Source organism: Spermophilus citellus (genome assembly GCF_964194105.1).
Source record: "Spermophilus citellus genome assembly, chromosome: 1".
Lineage (NCBI taxonomy): Eukaryota > Metazoa > Chordata > Mammalia > Rodentia > Sciuridae > Spermophilus > Spermophilus citellus.
Window position 1 is genome coordinate 287,686,202 of NC_138182.1, and position 17,553 is coordinate 287,703,754.

The window sequence follows — 17,553 nt, forward strand, 5'->3', positions numbered from 1 at the left end:
CCCAGGCTGCTCTGGGTGAGGAGAGGGCACTTCCCTCCCTGCCAGAGCACGGCTGGCCTCTGGAGACAGCGAATGGCCACAGAGACTGCAACCCTGCGGGACCTGGGTTGGAGGAGCAGCCTCACGTGGATGGCCAGGACCCAGGGAACAGACACCGTGGCTGCCTGGACCCACGCGTTCTGGGACGTCTGAATCCCTTTGCAGGCAGCATGGACACGGTGGAAGCTGGGAAGCAACGATCGCGTGGTCTCGTGGCAGCAGGCGTGTAATGAGGCTGGGTCTGAGGCTACAGGCCGGCAGTCCCGGCTCCCATTCGCCCTGGCCCATCCCTCAGCAGCCCCTGCCCTCCTCTGGCTTCATGCTGGTGTCTGGTTGTGTGTCCTTCAGCCTCTGCCTGTGCTGGGCCAGCAGCTGGGCCAGGGCGACAGCTGGGACCCACAGCAGGGGCAGGAAAGACAGGAGCATGCAGATGACGCGCACCCAGCCTGGGTAGAGCTTCTCCTCCCGAGAAGGGAACTGCTCCTGTCAGGAGGAGGGCATGCTCAGCAGGGCGCCCCCGGCCACAGGCACCTGGGACTGAGCCAGCCGTCAGCCCCCGGAACTATGGTGGCTGCTTCACCTGGTCCCTTCCCGAGACAAAGGAGCAGGTTGAGCGAAAGTGGAAGAGCCACGGCCAGGCCCCTGCTGCCCAGGAGAGCCCCTCCTGCAGTGGGACCATGGAGTGGCTGGGCCCGTGGACCCAGCCGCCTCCTGTGTGGGATGGCAGCACTAGCCACCAGCTTTGGGGCTTGGAGGGGCAGGGTGTGTCCAGAGGGACCATGCACACCGGTTCCTCAGCAAAGGCCACTCTGCTGGCCCTGGCCATCCTGGGGCCCCGTTCTGAGACTGGGGAGAGGCCTGGTAGGTGTGCAGCTCAGCCTGCTGGGCACCCTTCTCAGGAGAGCCGGACCTGCCCGAGAGGCACTGGCCCCCGAGGCTGCGGAAAGCCTGGGGCTGTGTGGACGGCACAAGGCCAGCTCAGGACGCCCTTGGCACCACTTCCTTTATGGCAGACCACCAGTGGGCAGTTTCCTCTTCTTGTCCCCCCACCCACGGGAAGTATGGCATGAGTCGGTGTCCTGAGGGGGCACCTGTGATGGCCTGGGTTGCGGCTGGGGTCCACAATCTACTGACCAAAGCCTTTGCCTCAGGCTGCCCCCTGGAGTCGGCTTTGCTCTACCCAGGACCCTGTGCCCCAGTGGCCACTTGCTCACATCTGCAGCCCCCTGGAGGCCAGCAGTGGCCAGGCTGCCAGGCCAGGAATGTCCCCATGTGGGTCGTCTGGGTCCTGTTGGCACTCTAGGGTCCAGGCAAAGGACCTACGTGTTGGGGGCTCCAGGCCTTGTAGCTGGGTGGTCTCTGAGCCAGGAGGACGATGTAGGCCAGTAGGATGCCCAGCAGCAGCATGGGGCTCACTGCCCACCACGACAGCCTCCAGTAGAGGCTGGGTCGCCGCCCCGTCATCCACTCAACGTCATCACAGAACCTGCGTGGGACACTCAGGCTCCCGGGAGGTCCCGTGGGCAGTCCACCCTCAGAGGCAGGAGCTTGGGGACCCCACCCGGCGTTTCCACAGGCTGCCCAGAGCCAAGCCCGCGGGGATCTGGCGAGACGTGGAGTGGGCCTGTGCTGCCAGCCCCCGCCGTCCCACCTGGGGGCTGCCAGGGCATTCCCTGAGGGTCCGCTCACCGCCTCATTCCATAAACATAGATGACCCCAACGACCTCCAAGAAGGCAAAGATGACCAGGTTCAGGGAGGCCGCGAAGTTGTCGAAGACCTCCAGCCAGTAGCTGCCAGACTGCAGCGTGAAGCAGGTAGCCAACAGGAAGCTGGCCAAGCAGGCCAGTCCTGGGGACAGACATGGTGCAGGCCACTGCAGCATCTGACAGGAGACTCCAGGTCCCCCAGTGCCTTGCCCTGTCTCTCCCTGTGCTGCAAGGACCTCAGGACCACTGGGGGAGGAAGCCCACCCTCCTCCACTGAGGCCCCACCTTGCATGGAGCAGCCTGGCTATCGTCCCCCAAGTTGGAACACAGCCCCCCAAGCTCTGCCTGCGAGAGGGGCAAATGGACATCAGGTGGAGTAGCCAGTGGATTGGGGGCTGGAATGTGGGGACAGGCCCTCCAGGTGGCTGAGCCACCCACTCACCAGTCAGGGCCTCCTTGGGAACCCCTTTGGGCAAGACCCCCACGTCCAGCAGTGGCGTGATGATCCCTTCCATGTTCCCGAACATGGAGGACAGGCCCAGGGTGAAGAGCATGCCAAAGAAGAGCACAGCCCAGCCCGGGGCCCCCGGCATGTGCAGGATGGCCTCCGTGAAGACGATGAAGGCCAGGCCTGGGCCCGAGGCACTCTGCAACACAGGGCACCCCGTGGACACCGTGCACGATCCCCACGCACCACACGTCCCTCTCAGAGTCAGGGGTGGAGACCTACTCAGTGAACTCCGAGGGGAGGAGGGACCTTTCCTTTAGGAAGCCAGCAGGTGAGCGCACCGGGCTTTGGGGTTGGGCGCCATGAGGCGCTGCCGAGGTCCTGCCTCTGACTGCTCATCCCAGCCTGGTGCCCCAGGTCCCAGGCGTCCACTGGCCTCTGTGACCACGCTCTGGCCTCCCCCTGGAGGGCCCAGGCCCCGCCATGCCTGCTTCCTCAGTGGAGCCTGGTCCCCTGACCTGCTGGGCAGGTTCCCAGGCAGGCATGGACGGGTCCTTCCATCTGGGCCTGTGGGGATGTTCACAGCCGTCTGCGGCGAGGCCTCCGGTCCTCTGTGGAGGGCCTGCCCCTGGTACCTTGTTCAGGAAGTCCTTCAGGCAGCAGGCCTTCAGGCGGAGCCGGGCCACCCTGTCTGGCTGTGTGGTGTTCAGGCGCATGAGGACAGCCGGGTAGTCGTCCCTGGGGATGCTCTGCTCTGGGAAGTCGAACTCGTTGATGAGGCTGAGGATGTTGCTACAGGACAGAAGGGGGTGGTCAGTGGGGCTGGGCCATCAGTCCTGGCCAGCGAACATCCAGGGGAACAGAGCCCCTGGCAGCTTCCCAGCAAGGGCTCTGTCCCTCCTGGCTGCCTGTGGGATCTCATGGAGGCTGCGTCAGGGCCAGCACTTGGTGGTCACTCCACAGACATGGGGGAGGCTGCTCCCAGCCTCTGGGCCTGGAGGGGCCCCTCTTCTGTGAATGCAGGTGAGGTGGGGTTTCCGAGGAGGTGAGGTGGCACCGAGTGCAGCATTCTGGGAGGGCTCAGCCTCTTGTGGTGTTCTGGGGGGACCCTGGCCCGGCTAGCCCCTCTCTCCAGCACAGTTCCCCGGAGGAGCAGCACTCAAGGGCCAACCAAGTCTGCCCACCCCCAGCTCTTGGGCCTGCAGGGAAGCTCATCGGCTCCAGGGAGGGGCAGCTGTGAGTGGTGGGTCCTCCTGGTTGTGCTTTGTGGTGGCTATCTGCAGATATTCGGGGAGTGACACCGTGCACCTGCAGGCTCCTGTCGAGGTGGGTGAGTCTGGGCTTCTGTGCACACAGGGCTCCTCTGGCATCTGCTGAGCAGCATGTCACTTGCTTTGGTTGGCAGTCTCGCTGCATGAAGTGGCCCAGGACAGAGCTGAGGGCTCTTTTGCCGTGGGCAGCACAGCGTAGCCTGCCTTGCCGAGAAGGCTCTGGGCCCGAGCTGCCGGCTGGGACTCCGCACCAGTCACCACTGCTGTGCATAGACAGGTATCTGAACGGAGGCACGGTGGGCAGGTGGTGGCTGATGGAGGAAGTGTGACTGCAGGTCACCCGCTTTCCCAAGGACATGGGCCCTGCCTTCTGCGACCCGGTGTTGTGAGACTGCAGACACAGCAGGGTGCCTACAGAGGCTCGGCCCAACCCCAGCCGCGTGTGCTGGTCGCTGGATGCCGTCTTGATTTTTCACGCAAAGAAGCCGGAAGCGCCATGGCTCGGTCCTCGTGGGGCTCCCGCTGTTCTTTCTGTGAGCTGCACCCTCTGCTCAGCCGCCCCGGGAGCTGGGGGCACAGGCTGCACATGGTGCATGCACCCCTCTGTGATGACGCTGGTAGTTAGAGCCAGGCATCCCCCTGCGGCACCAAGGATGTCCCTGTGGTCCCTTCTCTGGGGCGTCCTGGCAGGGTCCCTGGCCTGCACATACCAGGACTCCCCTCCTTGACCCAGAAAGTATGGTGACCAAGGATGTCTCCAGACCCTGCTGTGTTGTCCCCGTGTGGGCAGAGTGGCCCCTATGGAAGGGGAGCTGGTCCACCTGCCCAGATTCCAGGGGTGACGTGCTGGAAGCCTGTGGAGTAGCTGCAGCTGGAACCACAGCAGGCCACCCCTGTGACACAGTCCTGCCAAAGCCATGCCATCCCGGCCACACAGGCATCCCAGCCTGGTGCCCCAGGTCCCAGGCATCCAGTGTCCTGCCTGAGTGACCACAGCAGGACCCACCCTCAGTCTCGACAGCGTGGTGCCCAAGACTGTCAGCAGGGCTGCCCTCCCAGGGCTCTGGTGCAGAAGGCTGCCCGCTTCTCCCAGCATCTGGTGGCCCCTCAGTGTCTGCCCTCCTCTGTGCCATTTCCTCTGTGTGTTTTTAAGGACCTGTCATCGGGGCCCACCCTACTCCAGGATGACCTCACCTCAATTCAAGCCTGAGTTTCATCTGCAAAGACTCTTTTCCCAAGCAGGTCACGTTCTGAAGTCGTGGGTGGGCATGAACTCTTAGGCGCTGCTCCCCCCACCCACAGGGAGAACGCACCCACCCGCTCTTCTCCAGGGAGCAGATTCCAGGGCAAGCCCACAAGTCAGAGGGCACCTGTGCTCACCTGTCCAGGCACTGCCGGTAGTCATTGGTGGCCTTGAAGCCCATGACCGAGAAGATGGTGATGGACGCGTACAAGGAGGTCAGGCTGTTGACCAGGGCGATGGTCACAGCGTCCTTCTTGCAGTTGTTCCTGGGCACAAGCACACACCTGCCCCAGGGCTCTGTGGGCCATGCAGACTACCCTCCTCAGCACACTCTGCACCTGAGGTCCAGGTGTCCTGTGCTCCCAGGACCCCCGGTCCCTGCAGGCAGCTGGAGGCTGCTGGGCATCAGAGTACAAGAGGCCATGGCCAGCAGGGGCTGCAGGCCAGGAGTTTGGGACTGTGCCTAGAGACTGGCACACATGTGCCCTGGGAACACGTCCAGTAAATGTCCACAGCCTCTGGTACAGCCCTGCATCCTGCCCAGCCCCCTCCTGCCCAGCCCCCTCCTGCCCAGCCCCCTCCTGCCCTGCCCCAATCCTGCCCTGTCCCCCCTCCTGCCCTGCCCCCTCCTGCCCTCCACCCCTCCTGCCCTGTCCCCCCTCCTGCCCTGCCCCCTCCTGCCCTCCTCCCCTCCTGCCCTGCCTCCCTCCTGCCCTGGCTCCTTCCTGTCCTGTCTCCTTCCTGCCCTGTCCCCCTCCTGCCCTGTCCCCCTCCTGCCCTCCACCCCTCCTGCCCTGCCCCGCTCCTGCCCTCCACCCTTCCTGCCCTGTCCCCCTCCTGCCCTGTCCCCCTCCTGCCCTGTCCCCCTCCTGCCCTCCACCCCTCCTGCCCTGCCCTGCTCCTGCCCTCCACCCCTCCTGCCCTGTCCCCCCTCCTGCCCTGCCCGTCTCCTGTGCCACTGCAGTGTGTCCTGGCTACTCGTGTCCAGGAGCTGCAGTGGTAGTGCCCTGTAGCTGTCAGAGCTCTGCCTCCTGGGGCCAGCTGTGGCCTGTTTGGGTGATGACTGAGGTTGGCACATGCTGTATCTATGCCTCTGTGGTCCCCAAGTCCTAGGGATCTAGGTCAGCATCAAGCCGTCATGAAAGAAATGTGAAAGTTGTCCAAGCACTGCGGGTCGCCCAGGCCAGCCTAGCAGCAACAGCGAGAGGCTGGGGCTCTGGCCCGCGATGCTGCTCTGACCGTGTCAGAAGACTCTGTGAGCCCAGCGCTGCAGAGGCCGCGGCTGTAGGCCAGAAGGACTTCTGCCAGGATGGCTGCCGCTACCTTCACCTCAGACAGACCCCACCTGCTTACAGACCCTCGGGGCTGAGATCACTGTGACCCAACGCCTCGTGTCATCTCCCTGGCTCTCTGAGCACACCCAGGTTGGCCATGGTACATGTGTCCCTGGACCAGTGCTCATTTCCAAGTGAGTACCACGTCCTTGGTGCAACTCAGATGGCTTTCTCGACTGGCAACACTTAGAACCCTGCCCCTGGCCTGATGACCTGAGTTCTCTTCCTGCGCCTGCTCTTCAGGGTGCCGGCCTGACCCAGCAGCCCTCAGGGGATGCCCTGCCGCCCCCCAGGGATGGCTCAGAGCCGCTACCCAGCAAGAGGTCCCCATGTCAAGGGCTCGGGAGGTGGAGCCTGGTGTGTCTCCACAGCATGCTGGCTCAGCACCCCGGCTGCGGAAGAGCCCACACCCGAGCCAGCCACCTACCTGGGTGGGTTGTAACTGGCCAGGGCAATGTGTCCTCCAAAGGCCAAGGACAAAGAGAAGAAGATCTGGGTGGCCGCATCCAGCCACACCCGAGGGTTCTGGAGAATTCGCATCTGGAATGAGTCAGGTGACCTCCTCAGGCAGCAGGCAGACCACACCTCGGCCCACCACTGCTGCAGAGCCTCGCGGGGCTCCCACGGGGCACTCTCGCCACAGGTGGGGCCAGCAGAGATACCAAAAGCTGGAGACCATGCAGGAGCTGGTGGGCTTAGGGGGAGACGGAACATGACCAGTGCCGGCCACTCTGTGAGGTGGCTGGCAAGCTGCAGCTCTGCTGGCCCTTATAGGCCCTGGCAGCGCAGGTGTCCAGGAGCAATCTACGCGCCCTCCCAGACCTGGTGGTTTGGGGGGACTTGAAGGACCCTGGGTGGGAGCCACCTGCACTCGGTGCCCTGCTTCTCTGCTGCCAGGACACCTGGTCCCGGCCAGCTCTCCCGGAACCTCCTGTAGCCTTCTGCCCAGGTGTCCTAGAGGCGCCAAAGCCTCCTGGTCCCACCAGTGAACTCACGCCTACTGTCTCTCAGTCCTCCAAAGCCCCTTTCCTGAGGCCCAGCAGCCCCCTCCCACCTTCGTGGCTCCCTGGCCTGGCTTCTGACCCTGGACTGCCCAGGGCCCCTGTGCATCTCCCGGGTGCTCACACCTGCGAGGAAGGGCTGTGACCCTGGCCTGCGCCCTGGAGCCAGGACTCACTTACGTCGGGTGTGAACAGGTACATCAAGCCTTCTACAGCCCCAGGGAGGGTCAAGCCCCGGATGAGGAAGATGGTCAGGACCAGGTAAGGGAACAGGGCTGTGAAGTAGATGGCCTGGAGGGAGAGCAGAAGTCAGACATGGCCTGTCACAGGGCAGCTCTGCAGCAGCAGTGAGCAAGAAGCACCGGGGCCAGTGTCCTCTGTGTCTGGCCAGCAGTGGGCAGTCCAGGGATGGGGCTCCAGGGGCTTTGAACAGTCAGGCACACTTTCATGCCCCTCTGGGTTCATCCGAGGTGCACTGACCTCCTGGGACCAGCTGGAAGGAGCCTGGCCAGGACACCCTCCTTTCTGACCTGTGTCTTTCCCCTCTGGGCCTGTCCAGTCTCCCTCCCTGGCAGGTGTCAGGCTCTCAGCCCTTGCTCTGCTGCCAGCTCCCTCTTTCTCCCCTCCTCTTCACCCTGATGACCCCGCTGACCTGCAGGCTCTTCTCCCCATGCTCAGCTGGGTGTGGGCAAGACTGCTCCCTGGGTGTCCACATGGGAAGGTCTAAACGTGGATGCTGCTCCTCACTGCCCCCAGCCCAGCACTGACAGACTTTGGCAACCACCCAGGGTGCCTCTCCAGGGACGTTTGGAACTTCGGCTCTGGTCTAGCGGAGTCATTCCCGTCCTCTCGAGAGCAGAATGCCCATGGGAGAGGACACACACAGGGCTAGGGCACATAGTTCCTGCACCCCAGGGGTTTCAGGCATGGCCAGGGGCGCACAGACTCTGCCATCCCCCGAAAAGGACCTGTGTGTGCACAGATGGGACTAAGTGATGCCCCAGAGGAGAAATGTGGGGAGCCCTTGCTGGGGAGCAGAGGCCCTGGCTCCAGGGGTCCTCACTGCCCTTGAGGAAGCCTCATGGGTGGAAACCAGTGCAGTGTCCCTGTTATCGAAGTCCCTCAAAGACAGCTGCCTGCCTAAGGCAGGACACACTGCAGTGCACTTGCCATTAGCAGCCTATCAGCAGAATGTGCAGCGGAAGCACAGTCACATTCCACTTGTCCTTCTGGGGGACAGAAGGACAAGTGAAATGTGCTGCAGTTCTCAAGCATACTGCATGGTCACCACTCGAAGACGGGCCACCTGCTACGGCAGCCGCTGCAGCAGCTGACCACCCCTTGAGGATGGAGCATGAAAGTACTGAGAGAAGCAGAAACAGGAACAAAGAGAAGTAGAAGAGGAAGAATGGCTAGGCACCGTGGGCCCGCCTGTGATCCCAGCAACTTGGGAGGCTGAGGCAGGAGGATCTCAAGTTCAAGGACAGCCTCAGCAATGTGGGACTCTCAGTAATTTAGCAAGTCCCTGTCTCAAAATAAAAAATAGAAAGGACTGGAGATGTGGTTAAAGTGCCACTGGGTTCAATCCCCAGTACCAAAAAACAAACAAAAGCCTAACTAATGAGGGGGCAAAACAGCTTGTCATGGCCACATTAACTGCAAATGTCTCAGCACCTCATGTGAAAAGCAGGGACGGTCCAATCAGATGACGAGTGAGACCCGTAAAGGGCTGTCTACAAGGACAACCCTGTCAGTGCGGGGACTTGGATGGAAAGATCCTCACGCCCACGTGGCCAGCAGATCGCCGGGATGGGGTGGCTGCCGCGTGTTCAGAGCAGAGGGCTCCTGGATGCGGAGGGTGTCTCCCAGTGGCCCAGGCCGCGGGCCCCACATCGGCTGCGGGTGCAGCAGGCAGGGGCCTGCCAGAGGCACTCACCTTCCCTGTGGTCTCGATGCCCCTGATGACACACAGATACAAGACTGCCCAGCAGGCGGCCGAGCACATGACCAGGCGCCACTGCAGCGTGCCGCTGTCCTCGATGTCGGCCGTGATGTTGAGCGTCTGCCGGTACCAGAAGTAGCTCACCGGGCTGCTGCCCTGGCACTCCCCCACCAACCCTGGAACAGGAGAGGGGCAGGTCAGGGCCCGTCCAGGTGCTGCTGGGCTCCTGGCCCCCCTGGAGGCCCACAGGCCTCTCTGTCCTCTCCTTGGGGCCACAGTGGAGATCAGAAGCAGCTGTGCCAGGCCCACGCCTCGGTCACCAGAGGCCAGCAATGAAAGACGAGAGCTGGGCTTCACAGTGGCCCGTGAGTGTGCTTGCTGGGCACAGACCTGCTTCCCACCTCTGTCCACCTGGCACTGGCACTGGCCCCCAGCCCCCCGCCGTGGCCCTCACCTGTTCTGTTGAGGTCTAGCGGGCAGCTGCCCCAGGGCAGCGGGTACTGGAAGGAGTTGAGGAAGTACCAGAGAACCCACACCAGGACCGTGTTGTAGTACAGGCTGACCAGCAGGTTCACCGTGAAGCAGCCCAGCCCTGCGGGTGGGCAGCACGCCAAGCCAGGGAGAAGAAACAGACCCAGTGAGACCCCCGCACCACGCTTCTGTGCCCTACCGGAACAAGCGCGCTCTGCATCGGGTTGCCTCTTCCCCCGGGAGGCCTGGCCCCGAGCAGCAGGGCGGGGTCTGGGGGAGGTGTGCGCACCTACTCCGCCGAGGTAGGGGCAGATGGCCGTCCACACCCCGATGCTGCCCCTCCGCAGGCGCTGGCCGATGGCAAGCTCGATGTGGAAGAGGGGGATGCCCTCGAATACCAGGGCAATGAAGTAGGGGATGAGGAAGGCCCCTGGGGAGACACGGGCTGTCACCCACTGCGCCTTGGGCAGTAAGTGTGTGTCGGGGGTAAGGGAGAGCCATGTGCCGTCCTCTTGAAGTGGGGAGGGACCCCAAGTGCTGGGGGCACCCCAGAGGTGCTGCGTGGTTGCTAGACCCATGAGTCCTCACAGGGCAGAGGGCTGTCCAGTCACGCTGGGCTCAGGTGACCCATGGCCCTCCTGCGTCTGGAGTGGTCTCCCAGGGCCCCCTACGTGGCTCTCCTGGGGTCTGGAGTGGTCTCCCAGGGCCACACCCCCGTGGCTCTCCTGGGTCTGGAGTGGTCTCCCAGGGCCCCCCACGTGGCTTTCCTGGGTCTGGAGTGGTCTCCCAGGGCCCCCCACGTGGCTCTCCTGGGGTCTGGAGTGGTCTCCCAGGGCCCCCCACGTAACTCTCCTGGGGTCTGGAGTGGTCTCCCAGGGCCCCCCACGTGGCTCTCCTGGGTCTGGAGTGGTCTCCCAGGGCCCCCCACGTGGCTCTCCTGGGTCTGGAGTGGTATCCCAGGGCCCCCCACGTGGCTCTCCTGGGGTCTGGAGTGGTCTCCCAGGGCCCCCCACGTGGCTCTCCTGGATCTGGAGTGGTCTCCCAGGGCCACACCCCACATGGCTCTCCTGGGGTCTGGAGTGGTCTCCCAGGGCCCCCCACGTGGCTCTCCTGGGGTCTGGAGTGGTCTCCCAGGGCCCCCCACGTGGCTCTCCTGGGTCTGGATTGGTCTCCCAGGGCCCCCCACGTGGCTCTCCTGGGTCTGGAGTGGTCTCCCAGGGCCCCCCACGTGGCTCTCCTGGGGTCTGGAGTGGTCTCCCAGGGCCCCCCACGTGGCTCTCCTGGGGTCTGGAGTGGTCTCCCAGGGCCCCCCACGTGGCTCTCCTGGGGTCTGGAGTGGTCTCCCAGGGCCCCCCACGTGGCACTCCTGGGTCTGGAGTGGTCTCCCAGGGCCCCCCACGTGGCTCTCCTGGGGTCTGGAGTGGTCTCCCAGGGCCCCCCACGTGGCTCTCCTGGATCTGGAGTGGTCTCCCAGGGCCCCCCACGTGGCTCTCCTGGGTCTGGAGTGGTCTCCCAGGGCCCCCCATGTGGCTCTCCTGGGTCTGGAGTGGTCTCCCAGGGCCCCCCACGTGGCTCTCCTGGGTCTGGAGTGGTCTCCCAGGGCCCCCCACGTGGCTCTCCTGAGGTCTGGAGTGGTCTCCCAGGGCCCCCCACGTGGCTCTCCTGGGTCTGGAGTGGTCTCCCAGGGCCCCCCACGTGGCTCTCCTGGGTCTGGAGTGGTCTCCCAGGGCCCCCCACGTGGCTCTCCTGGGTCTGGAGTGGTCTCCCAGGGCCCCCCACGTGGCTCTCCTGGGGTCTGGAGTGGTCTCCCAGGGCCCCCCACGTGGCTCTCCTGGGTCTGGAGTGGTCTCCCAGGGCCCCCCACGTGGCTCTCCTGGGTCTGGAGTGGTCTCCCAGGGCCCCCCACGTGGCTCTCCTGGGTCTGGAGTGGTCTCCCAGGGCCCCCCACGTGGCTCTCCTGGGTCTGGAGTGGTCTCCCAGGGCCCCCCACGTGGCTCTCCTGGGTCTGGAGTGGTCTCCCAGGGCCCCCCACGTGGCTCTCCTGGGTCTGGAGTGGTCTCCCAGGGCCCCCCACGTGGCTCTCCTGGGTCTGGAGTGGTCTCCCAGGGCCCTCCACGTGGCTCTCCTGGGTCTGGAGTGGTCTCCCAGGGCCCCCCACGTGGCTCTCCTGGGTCTGGAGTGGTCTCTGCTCATGGAAGGCAGAGCAGCATGGCGACTCTGATCATCTCTTGATCTTTCCTGGGAGAGGACCTGGGACTCTGACCGTGGCCCCGGGTGGGCTGGGACTCATCTCTGATGCTCACATGTTGCCCTCATTTCCTGTCCAGGTGCTGTGAGGTGAACGCCCACAGAAGTGGTGGGATGAGGGCCCCTGAGGCCCCTAGGAGGGAGCACATGCCCCAAACCAATTCCCAGGCCAGAGGCAGCAGCAGGCAGAGGCAGGAGGCTGAGCCTCTGCAGGATGGGCCAGGCGTGGACAGCAGGGAACAGCACCTCCCCCCAGCTGAGGGCATGAAGCTGGGTGAGCCCTCCCGGGGCCTACAGGGCCAGGCTCCAGCTGGACAGCTGGGCACTTTGACTCCCAGTTGAGCCTCCACCCGAGGCCTAGAACACATGGTTCTCCCAGAGCGGAGGGTCCTGTGCACCCCAGCTGCTGGAGGATGGCGGCCTCTCAGCTCTGGTGGGCACGCTGGAGGGCAGCTGCTTCCTCTCTCCATTAATGGCCATGAAGACTCTTCCTGTGTCCACTCCATGTGCTGACAGGCATGTCCCCACCTGCATGTGTGGGTCCAGGGCCGATGGCAGGGAGCCTTCTGATCTAAGACTAGGCCCCCGGGGACGCCAGCCAGTGGTGATGGTCCTCCTCCGTGGCTCTAGAGTCTCCTCAGCAACACTAATTAGGAAGCAGACCACGCAGGCTGGTCGCTGGGGAGCAGCTCGGCTGCCCAGGGCACACCCAGCCGGGGAACCCGTTCTGTCAGCTGCCCTTACACAGAACACAGGGAGAGCTGGGAAAGAGCATTGCTGAATTTGAACCAAGAAGGAGGGCTGACCAGCATGGTCAGGCCGCCAGACGTCCAGCTCCAGTCAACTCTCTCAAGCCCTCGCGCTGGAGTGCAGCGTCTCCTGCAGAGGGGGAGGTGGCAGTGCCTTGCTGACCGCTGCCTACAGTGTGCATGAGGCGGCCCTGGGAGAAGCCCCCACGTCACAGGCCACAGTGCCAGGGAAAGGCTCGTGGGCACCAACCACTGAGAGAGTGTCGGGAGGCAAGGAGGTTCTGTTGGCCTGGGGCTGCAGGACAAGCCAGGCCAGACAGGCCAGATCTCATGGAGGGGACCCTGGGAGGCCAGTGTGAGCACTGGACCAGGAGTAGGAGTGCTCGGCATTCCATGGGCTCGCCAAGACCTCCGCAGAGCCAGCCTTGTAGGCGGGCTCCAGGGACGCCAGGCCCAGCAGAAATGCTCCCACGACCCCACAGAAGGCCACTCAAGGCCAATGGAACTCAGTCTTTCGTGGAAACCGACAACCCAGCTGCAAAGCTCATATGCAAGGCTCGTAGCCAGTCAGTGGAGAGGGAGGTACCGGGCTGGTGCTGCCAGCGCCAGGGCACATGTGCGTGAACCATTGAACCAGAGTGATTTGGGGTGCAAGACTTCATGATTCTCAAGGGGCCCGTAGGTCCAGAGTCAGGTCCATGACGGACAAACATGCAGTGCAGGGGGGTGTCGGACAGCTTCCTCCAGATCCCACTGCATGGGGCTGGAGCAGCCAGCCTAGTCCACACGGTCCTGCTAGCTCCCTGGTGGGAACCTCAGTCCCTGACAGGTGCCAAGTGGCTCCCTGGGCGTCGGATGCACCTGTGACTTAATGTGCTAAGGACATGATGAAGCAGCTGGCCATGAAGGGCCCATGTGATGGGGTCGCTGTAACTCTTCCCAGGGCCTTTGCCCTGTTCTGGTACAGTGCTGCGTTTAGTCCTGTCTTTGAAGAGGAGCTCTCTGAAGCTGAGTGGGTGTGAAGGGAGAGAAATCGATACTCACGGTGGTAGTAATGAGTCTGTGTGGGTGGAACACCACCTGTCTCCTTGTCACTGTGACTTGTTTTCAAAGGAGACCAAGAAAGGGGTGTTGTCCCACACGGTGAAGCACCCGTGGGGATCCAAGTCACAGGGACATGGCCCTCTCATGACACAGGCCTCTCGTGACACCTTGCCAAGCGATGGCACGTCCAGAAGCTGATGCTTGGGAAACCTTCAACGGTGGAGAATTCCCCTCTGGCCCACGAGTGCAGCCAGGTGCCCAGGCGGGGCCACTTGGGGCTCCGCGGCTCAGGAAGGCAAGTTCCCGAAGCTCCCGGAGCCACTGGAGCCATGGGTGTGTCCAGGGCGTACGGCACAGAGGGGGCAGCAGAGGCCTGGGCCTCCCAGAAGCCTCCCTGGGGCCTCTTCCATGGGAGGAGGCACAGGGCCAGTGTGCGGTCCCAGCAGACACCAAGCCCACACGCTCTCATCCCTGCCACGCCTGGACACCGGCCTCGGGCCGTGGACCCTGAGGGAGATCTCCTGCATTCCACCTGGAAAAGCCAGGAGCACGAGGCAGCGGGAGACCATCCTCAGGCGCCAGGAGACGGCAGGTCCTGCAGTGGCTGCCGGAGCCCTGAGGGAAAGTGGGCCCGCGTCCCAGCTGGGGACGTCGGCGACCCCCCAGGTCAGCTGCCAAGGTCAGCAGTGCCCCACTGCGTAGGGCTGTGTGGCTGCTGCACCTCTGTGGCCACATGAAGAGAGCAGGTGATGGCCAGGAGGCTCAGCTGTCTGACTGACAGGCTTCTGAGGTGTGGGTCTGATGGCCAAGGGACTAACACTGTCAGGCCTGGTCAGCTGCACGCCCCTCCACCCCCCGGCTCTCAGGGGAGCCACTGTCTGGGGTGGCTCCTTGGCAAAGTGTACCTGGGACGGAATCAGCCTGGGGCCACCTGGACACAGCTTGAGAGGACCAGGGGTTCTAGCTCTGTCGAGAACCGGCCGTGTTCGAGACTGAGAAGTGACGTCACCTTGCCAGCACTGCGCCCTGACTCTGCCTGCAAGTGCTCGAGGTGCTCGGGCTCCGGCACCCTGTGCGGGGACTCAGAAGCCCTGGGCACTTTCTGGGCTGATGGTGGGTTGGCAATTCCAGGAAGGCCAGCTCCCACCCTCAGACTGGGGCCAAGTGACAGAGACCCCACGCCAGCAGGAGGTGGACCGTCCCCCCCCCCCCAGGGTGCATCTCAGGTCCCACAGGCTTACCTCCCCCGTGGGTCTGGCACAGGTATGGAAACCTCCATATGTTACCCAGCCCCACGGCAAACCCAATGCAGCTCAAGAGGTACTGGAACTTGCTGTCCCAGCGGGGCCTCTCGTCCTCACAGCTGTCTACCAGCGGGCCTGGGCTTGGGGCCTGGGCCATGCTGCCAGTCTCCCAGGATGCAGGTGCAGAGTGGGTGCCTCACTGGACACCAGCCCGGGCACAGCTGGCTGGAGCTCAGCTGGAACTTGGAGATGGAATCGTCCCTCCTCGGGGACGTTGGCCCATTTATTTCAAGGAGCCCAGTTAATTGGTAACTTGGGCTGGTTCCTAGTGACTGTGCCGGCCTGTCCCCATCGCCCGCATCCCCCAGCCCCATGAATGGCTTGGCCTGCTGCCAGCATAGTGGCCTCTGCTCCAGGGACTGCAGGACTCCCACGGCAGGGCACACTTGGTCTTTGGAAACGATTCACTATGTGACTGTGGCTGTGCTTTTGAGGTAGGTGTAGACTCAGTTGGTGAGAAAGCACACTGAGGACCCTGCACAGCTCTGCTTCCTGCACGTCACTTCTCCAGATCTTGCCACGGGCAAGGACGTGGCGCCTGGGGTCTGGGAGGGCCACATGCCACCATTGTCACCACGTGCCCATGCTCGGCCCTTGTGGCCCCTGTCCTGGCATTGCCTCCTCACGTAGGAAGCTCTGTGAGTGGCACCTGCAGAGCCTGGGGCCAGCTGTTCTGCCCAGCATGACTGGGACTCTGCAGCTGGCCCGGGGGCATCTCCTGTGGTCCTCTTCTCCCTGGTGCTCCTCAGAAGATTTCCTGCCTCCTGCCTCCCCTCTCCTGCACCCTGCATGTCCTGGCCAAGCCCCACCAGCCCTCCTGGGGCAGCAAGGGGTCCCCAGACCAGTGTCTGTCCAGCCCACCGGGCTACCAGGTCCCGCACTCCAGGGGCCACAGCAGAGAGGCTTCTTTCAGAGTGAGCCCCGAACCATTCCCTGGGCCCAGAGGTGGGCCAGACTCGCTAGCTGCACCTCCAAGTGCTGTGACCCCCCTCGGCCTTGGCCACAGCCCAGCTCAAGCCTCCGTGTCTGACAGCAGCTCTTGAGCCAGGGGTATTAAACAGGTGTGCTTTATTCCACAACCCCACACAGAAGCCATCAGAGAGCTGCCCAGGAGACACCACGGACGTCCGAGACCCCACGGGGTCTCCTGGACAGGCACACGGGGGCCTCCAGGACACCGTGGGCAGTGCACTGGTGGGTATGGATCCATCAACGGCTTCCCAGTCGGAGGTTGTGGGGAGAGGGGACCAGATGGGACCCTCCATCTTCTTGGGCTGAGCCTCCGGGGCATGTCACCAGGCCTGGGGCAGAGCCTGGGCCCCTGGGTCCCCCTGATTTGGTAGATTTCTGCAGATCACAGTCCCAGGTGGCCAGCTGGATGATGGAGAGTTCCTGGTAAGAGGACTTGGGTGTGGAGGGTCTCATGGCTGGAGCTGGAGTCTGGTGGGGAGTGACGTGGAGTGTCTCTGAGCCGGAGGAACATGGTGCCAGGCCCCCCAGGACCTCCCACACTGGCCGAGAGAATCCTCAGGAAGTTTTTTCCATGGAAAGCGGAGGCAACCAGCTTGCTGAAGCAAACATCCAAAGTGGGAAGTGCCTCCGGCTGAGATGGGGGAGAGGTCCAGGATGACACCCCACCACGGGGCAAACGCAGGCGCCGACCCCGGGCTCCCCGAGCGACATAGGGTGGACAAAGTGCCCAGGACTCTCAGAGTGCCCTCAACCACAGTGCTCAGGCCAAGTTACCCTTTGACCTTTCTCCTCCAGCGTCTGGCTAAAAATTCACGGGGTTAGCGTCCCTTAAGAACACGCAAGGTGGCTCCTGCTGCGGTTAGGCCAGGCTGAGCTTCGCTGAGCTGCCCATCGAGCTGTGCAGGCAGCAGCAATCATTAAACGGTCAGTCCCCCAGCCCACGCACTGCTGGGCTGACCCCTGCCAGGCCCGCAGCCTCGCCCACCCACGCCCCCTCACACTTCTCCTTGAAGAGCAAAAGGGCCCACACCTTTCACTCAGGGGCCGTTGGTCCAGGGCAGCCAGCAGTGTGAGGTGGGCAGCGGGGACCATTCCAAGGAGACCAGCCGGCAGCTCGTGCTCTGTCTCCCGCCTCGCGACAGAGGGAGCATAGCAACTCGGCCTCCCACGCCTGGGCCTTGGACTCTCCACAGGGCAGTGCAGGTCAGGCAAGTCCTGAGCCAGGTCTGCCCCAGGCCACAGTCCATGCCCCACCACCATGTCCACATGAGGGACAGTGCATAAGGTGGCCAGGCCTGAGAAGGGACACGTGTCAGGAACATGTAAACACATACATTTTCACACATATGTGCAATAAGCACATGTATACATACAGGAATAGGCACAGGCACACACTTGTGAGTTGGGTACAGGTGTATACAATTCACGTACACTTAGGTGCATATGTACAAATATCTGTGTGCACAATACACAGGCCCACATACACTCATATATACGTAACCCACACCATACAGACACATTTTACACCCAAACACACACACTTGCTTATGCATGTGCACACATATCTGCACACACAATGTTCATGTTCACCTGCATGTGTGTGCACAACTTATATCCACAGACATATACACACCTTCATGCACACACACATATGCTCACACATAAACATTTACACGTGTGTAAAACGTGTGCTTATGCACACATACAGGCATGCATACACTACCATGTGTGTACACACAAACATGCGCTTGGGTATATATACATGCACAACACACACATAT

The 17,553-nt window shown here is 63.1% G+C and overlaps 1 protein-coding gene across 1 annotated transcript; it reads right to left on the reverse strand.

Annotated features, from left to right (window-relative positions):
* Positions 1-330: 330 nt before the first annotated feature.
* On the reverse strand, positions 331-14,897 carry SLC6A18 (solute carrier family 6 member 18; the record flags this gene model as incomplete). Its single annotated transcript, XM_081308691.1, has 12 exons — positions 331-522; positions 1,363-1,525; positions 1,729-1,888; positions 2,189-2,393; positions 2,830-2,986; positions 4,846-4,974; positions 6,470-6,582; positions 7,224-7,334; positions 8,980-9,161; positions 9,440-9,577; positions 9,746-9,886; positions 14,738-14,897. 12 exons carry the CDS (start codon positions 14,895-14,897, stop codon positions 331-333), a joined length of 1,851 nt encoding a protein of 616 aa, XP_081164817.1.
* Positions 14,898-17,553: the final 2,656 nt, after the last annotated feature.